The 6,756-nt window shown below is 44.0% G+C and overlaps 1 protein-coding gene across 3 annotated transcripts in view; it reads left to right on the top strand.

The window, feature by feature from the left end:
* The first annotated feature begins 2,806 nt into the window (after positions 1-2,806).
* The window catches only part of PRPF18 (pre-mRNA processing factor 18), a 43,081-nt gene continuing 39,131 nt past the window's right edge, over positions 2,807-6,756 (top strand). Inside the window, exon 1 of one of the 3 annotated variants that reach the window (XM_017529834.2) lies at positions 2,807-3,139. In XM_017529834.2, the coding sequence (XP_017385323.1) occupies positions 3,074-3,139 (66 nt within the window). In that variant the 5' untranslated portion in view covers positions 2,807-3,073. The remainder of the gene's footprint in view (positions 3,140-6,756) is intronic. The other 2 variants (XM_017529835.2, XM_017529833.2) reach the window with 2 other exon arrangements.

Here is a 6,756-nt window from a genome sequence, read left to right as displayed (position 1 = left end):
ATTTTTTTGTCCTATTTACTAATAGGTACAGACACGACACTTTTAAATTTAATTTTTCTTTGGGAGGCCGAGGTGAGCAGATCACTTGAGGCCAGGAATTCAAGACCAGCCTGGCCAACATGGCAAAATACCATCTCTACTAAAAATACAAAAATTAGCCAGGTGTGGTGACACTTGCCTGCAGTCCCGTCTACTCGGGAGGCTGAAGCATAAGAATCGCTTGAGTGCAGTAGGTGGGGGTTGCAGGGAGCCGAGATTGTGCCACTGAACACAATTGTGCCTGGGTGACAGAGGGAAATTCTGTCTCAATAAAGAAATTTAATTTTTATCAGTGGTTCTCCACTAGAGAGAGATTTGGTTTCTCAAAGGACATTTGGCAATCCAGAGATTTTTTTTTTTTTGCTTGTCACAACTAGGAAAGGATGTGACTGGCACTAATGACATGAGGCCGGGGGCATCCCTCGAAAAGAAATCATGTGGTCCATGGTTGAAAAACCCTGATCTGTATTATGAACGTTTTCTCCAGACACTTTAAAGTTTAGACAGCCAACAAAACAATAGCTCTAGTTTGCCAATTTCTGTGGTGTAAATGCTCCCACTGTGATGGTTAATTTTCTGTATCAACTTGCAGAGCCTAAGGGATGCTCACCCAGATCCCAGTAAAACATGATTTCTGGGTGTGTTTGTGAACATGTTTGTGGGACAGATTAGCATTTGAATCGGTGGGCTGTGTCATGAGTGGGCATCGTCCACTTTGTTGAGGGCCAGGAGAGGAGAAGAAGGGTGAATTCTCTTTCTCTTTTATTTATTTATTTTATTTTTAGTAGAGATGGGGTCTTGGTATGTTGCCCAGGCTGGTCTTGAATGCCTGGCCTCAACCCAGCCTCCTGCCTTGACCTCCCAAAGTGTTAGGATTACAGGCATGAGCCACTGTACCCGGCCTCTCTCTCTTCTTGAGCTGGACATCACCTTTTATTCCCCTTGGACATCAGAATTCCTGGTTCTTGGATCATCAGACTCTAGGACTTATACTAGCCCGGCCAGCTCAAGGCCTCCAGCTGAATTACACCCCCGACTTTCTTAGTTCTTCAGCTTGCAGATGGCAGATTGTGGGACTTCACCGCTTCCATAATTGCGTGAGCCGATTCCCATAATAAACCTCTTCTGATAAACACCTATGTATCCTAGCAGCTCTGTTTCTCCGGAGAACCCTGATTAATATAGTCACTAATGCTGATTTCCAGTTACCAATGTGGGGTCCTCAAGCCTGGAACTGGTAAGGGGAGTGCAGGTGCCACCCTTTTATAGCATTTCCATCACAAAGATATGTACAACAGTCCTAAATAACTCGGAGAGCATAATGGTAACAATGCAGTGAAAGAAGAATTAGGTTCTGTGTATTTATTACCTTCGTTTATAATATCATTGATTTGATTACAAATAAACTCATTTGATTTTTGATAATGGCCACTCTGCAACCTCTACCTCCCAGGTTCAAGCAATTCTCCTGCCTCAGTCTCCTCAGTAGCTGGGACTACAGGCACCTGCCACCACACCTGGCTAATTTTTGGTATTTTTAGTAGACATAGGGTTTCATCATCTTGGCCAGGCTAGTCTCGAACTCCTGACCTCAGGTGATTTGCCTACTTCGGCCTCCCAAAGTGCTGGGATTACAGGGGTGAGCCACTGCGTCAGGCCTCAGATATCTTGTAGATTAAATATTGCCACCCCCCACCAAAACCGTTCTCAATTGAAATGAACAATTCAATTGTTCATTTTTTGTTTTGATAAAGCATCTTACCCATTATCAAATGACTGAACAGAATTTTTTTTTACCTTTTTTGAGTGAGAAAACAAAATGTCAAATATTGTTCAATTATGCTTTAACAAAAACAATTTTCTTTCTTTCTTTCATTCTTTTTTTTGAGACAGTCTCCCTCTGTCACCAGGCTGGAGTGCAGTGGCACAAGCTCGGCTCACTGCAACCTTTGCCTCCCGGGTTCAAGCAATTCTCCTGCTTCAGCCTCCCAAGTAGCTGGGACTACAGGCACATGCCACCACGTCCAGCTTGTTTTTGTATTTTTAGTAGAGATGGGGTTTCAGCATATTGGCTCAGATGGTCTGGATCTCCTGACCTCAAGATCTGCCCGCCGTGGCCTCCCAAGTGCTGGGACTACAGGCATGAGCCACCGCGCGGCCCAAAAACAATTTTTAAACATGCTTCAATGATATAAAACAAATAAGTCCAATGTAAACAAGTTTTAGGATCTTAAAAAAATCTCTGACATGATCTTTCTTTCCAATTTAACTTTTTTTTTTCCGTTGAGTTGGACTTAAAAAAAAAAAAAAAGGAATTTCTGATTACATCTCCAGTCATGTCATTGAAAAATGTTGATTGCCAAACACATGACCAAAAAAGTGATTAGTTAGCTTGAGGTAAGTACTCAATTATCACCAAGACTGGTAAGCAATCTAAAACAGAGGGAGTAGAGATAAATTGACTTCTAAAATGCCTTAAATGGATGTAGTCATTTAAGTTCACAAGAAATTTAACTGACTAGTAATGAACACTGCCCTTTCACTCTATAGTTACAAGTTATTATTATTTAGATTTTTCTCATTCTTTGGTACACTAATTTTGCAAGCAAGTAACCAGAAACCCTGATGTGAACTTCCAGTTAATAAAGATCTTGATTTAACTGGCATAATTGAGGTGTTCTTCGACAAGGCTTTTGGAACTGAATTAGCAGGTGCAGAGGGTATTATTATAAGACCCAGGTTTCAGTCCACGTTCACATAAACCTACGAGGGAAAACTGCAGGCACACTGCCGGAGGGCGCCGCCAGGTGGCACTCACGCACAGCTGCTTTGGCCACCACAGGCGCCCCGGGGCGCTCTCTTCCCTCCTCTCGCTCACCCCAGCTTCCGCCGGAAGCGGCCCTTGTCTGTTGTTGTCCTCAGGTGTTTGGGCTTTTTGGGCTGTGTGTATTCAGTAGGTTCGCCGCCGCCGGCCCAGTCGGGCTGTGTCCGAGGAGCTGGAGCGGGAAACTGGAGCTTAAATTCTGCCGGCGAGATGGACATTCTGAAATCAGAGATCCTTCGGAAGCGGCAGCTCGTGGAGGACAGGAACCTGCTGGTGGTGAGGACCCTGTGGTCGTGGGGGTCGGGATGGAAGAGTGAGTCTGTGTGTTTCGGGGTGTCAGGGTTTTGGGGTGAGGGTGATGATACTAAGAGGATTTGGGGCTGGAAAGGGGCTTAGCGAGAGTCCTGCCACCGCTCCTGGGAGGCCCCCTTTACATCCAACCCTTGGCGTCTCACTGAGGCTGGAGAATAGGGTCTGTGTGCAGGGAACTTGAGGCCAGTTTGCGCTGACTTTCCAAAGCTGATCAAAAGGAAAACACCTGGGTCTGGGGGCGGGAACCTGAGGCCAGTGAACGCTAAGGTCCGAAAGCCAAACCAAAGGAAAAGCTCCATCTTCCCACCACCGAGCTCCAGGAGCCTCTCCCCGCACCGCTTCCCTTCCCACCGCCTCTCAGATGGGAGGGGAGCGTGCCCTGCACTGGCCGCAGGCCAAACACGGGCAGTGCCTTCATCTGCAGAGGGCGCCAATTCACGAAAGCCCTTAATTAGCCACAGACCAAACCCTTCATCCAGTTAAGGGGTAACTGATAGGGACCTCAGAAGGAGTACCTGGAACCCAGAAAACTTTGTAACCGGGCCCTCGAGCCGCTGGCTCGGGCTCACTCGCACCCTGTGGAGTGCTCTCTCGCTTTACTAAGTCCCTGCTTTTGCTGCGTCATTCTTGTGTGTTGTTACCTTCTTTGTGCGTTTTGTCAAATTCTTTGTTCCAAACGCTAAGGACCAGGACAACTCACATTCATGGCCTCCCCTCCTGCGTCATCCTGGGAGCCTTAGGGATGAAAGTGTGGGAATTGCAGGAGAACCCCAGGCTTTGGCTATTTCCCTGCTCTGACTGCCCCTGTTCCGCTCCAGTTTACCTACTTGCCCCCATCCCCACTCCCACCTGTCGGCATTCTGCGGACGTGCCCTGTTCTCCTGAGAGTTCTCTTCTGCCGCCTAACGAAGGATTTGTGCACAATTGAAACTTGGAGGGAGGGCAGCCGGGCGCGGTGGCTCATGCCTGTAATCCCAGCACTTTGGGAGGCCGAGGTGGGCGGGTCACCTGAGGTCAAGAGTTGGAGACTGGCCTGGCCAACATGGTGAAACCTCGTCTCTTAAAAATATAAAAATTATCCGGGCGTGATGGTTAGCGCTTGTAATCCTAGCTACTGAGGAGGCTGAGGCAGGAGAATAGCCTAAACCCTGGAGGTGGTGGTTGCAGTGAGCCAATGTCACACCCCTGCACTGCAGCCTGGGCAACAGAGGGAGACACCATCTCAAATAAAAAGTTCCTTCTAGCTAGGCGTGGTTGCGTGTGTCTAGTACCAGCTGCTCCAGAGACCAAGGCGAGGAGGATCGCTTGAGCCCAGGAGTTCAGGCTACAGTGAGCTGTCATCGTGCCACTGCACTCCAGCCTGAGCAAGAGAGCAAGTCCCTGTCTCTAACAATAAATAAATAATAAAACTTCCTTTCTGATATTAAACCTCAATCTTTTTATCCTATTTGTCCTCCTTCCCTCTTCCTCAACACATGCAAATTTACCGCTGCTTTTCACTCACAGCGCGGATGTCATTAGAGTGAGCAGGCAGATAATGCCTTACTATGGAAAACAGTTTCTACCTTGTGAGTCCTCTCAGAGGGCCTTCAGGACGCTTAGAAATCTGTGGATCACAGGACATCTGACTTAGTTACTTGGATGTTGTGTACTATTGATGTATATGATGTAGTGTTAAGTAAGAGTTCTTAGCTTGGTAGGTGGCAAATTCCATGATCATTGAAACTTTAAAAACGATTAGAAAAGTGGAGGTAATAGAATGCCATTTGGTAGGTAAGGGGAAAGCTTGTTCATATTTGTAACTTAATGTTTTTATGTCTACTGCAGGGATCTTTTTCTTTCCATAAGTGGTTTGGGAGTATTTTAAATTTAGGTGCTGGAATAGATAGGTGATGTTAGGCAGGGCCAGAGTGTTGAAATCTAAGTGCTTCAAAGGGAAAAGTGAGCCACAAAATATTGAGCCCATCCTGATGGTTTACAAAATAAATATTTGCATAATTATGTTCTTTGTCGTTGAAATGGACCAATCTATAAAAATGATCATTTTAAAAAAAAACCTGGATTCTTCAGGGTCGTTTATAATATACAAACTTTTCCTGGCTTTCATTTTTTAATTTAGCAGTTGATTTAATTATCACATGATTCCAATCCGAAGATAAGATTGATTTTTCCAGTCACAGAGCAGCCCAGACCAACAAAGGGCATATATGGAATGGGAATTAAAATACCGACATTCATAGTTTCTATTAACAGTAATGTTAGGCGTCACATAATGTGAACAAAGGGTTTGAGGACCAGAGTCCTAGCTGCTGCTCATCATTCTTCCTGAGTTCTGGGAATGTCACCTAACCTAATTCTTGGCTTCTCGCCTCCAAAAAGGGGTGAATACTATTCCCCTCCCCTGTTCTCGGGATAGTTTTCATGTTCAGATGATGCCATCGGTTCCTTACCCCAGATAATAACTTCATCTTTATGTCAAGAAAGCTGTGCATGTTGTGTGGTAGGTAAGTCTGGAAATATTTATTGAGTTAGTGAACTTAGAAAAACTTTATTTTGAAAGTTATAACACAAAAATAGAGAAAATTGTATGTTGAGCCCCTGTATGTCCTTCCCCTGACACATGTAACTCTTAAAAAATGACATGTCCTTTTATAACCAAAATCTGATCACACCCAACAAAATTGAAATTAATTTCTTTATCTTATGAAATACTCTCCTCACATTCATGTATTTGACTGAATTAAAATATATACATACTTAATACTTTTACAGTGTTTTTTCAGATCAGATCAACATAAAGTTTGCTCATCACATTTTTAAATTTTGAATCTTGGCTTCTTTTAATGAAGAACATTTTCATTTTCCCAGTTTCCCCAGTTTTTTCCATGCCATTGACTTGCTGGAGAAATTGGGGCTAGTTTTGTAAAAATGTCTTCAGTTTGTCTGATTTCGCTTTGGCATATTGACACTTAGTTAATTCCTCTGTTCTCTATATTTAAAAAGAATACTTCATAGATGATGCTGAGTAATTCCTATGGCATAATCTAGGTGGTACATAATCTTTCACTGATGCCAAGCTCCATCTTTGGGCTCAGATGTTGGCAGACTGATCTTTCCATTGTCACCATCAGCCTTTTTCATAAGGTTTCAGCATCCATTTATGATCATTGCCTGAGTGAATGAGCTTTGGAACTGTAAGTGCTGAATAACATGTGGAGGTAGTATAGAGGTAGTAGCGTGTCATTACTGTTAATACAGTAGGGCAGTACCTTTATTTGAACAGTCATCAGTTGAGTAATATCCAAGAGCCAGAGCTGAGATAGCAACAGGCCTCCCAATTACAGACTGTAGATATAACAATGAGGATAAATTTATGTATAGTGTGGAAAGGACTGACATCTTTGTAGCTGCAGACAAGACTTAGAACTTGTCTCTTTACATCAAATCATATTAAAACAAATAGCTTGTGAGGGTCATTGGAGCCCAGGAAGTCAAAGTTGTGGCCTTAATAATGCCACTGTGCTCCAGCCTGTGTGACAGAGAGATACCCTGTCTCAAAAAAAAAAAAAAAAAAAAAAAAA

The sequence above is a fragment of the Cebus imitator genome, unplaced genomic scaffold (genome assembly GCF_001604975.1).
Source record: "Cebus imitator isolate Cc_AM_T3 unplaced genomic scaffold, Cebus_imitator-1.0 Scaffold61, whole genome shotgun sequence".
Lineage (NCBI taxonomy): Eukaryota > Metazoa > Chordata > Mammalia > Primates > Cebidae > Cebus > Cebus imitator.
This window is presented reverse-complemented; position numbering and strand designations above follow the sequence as displayed.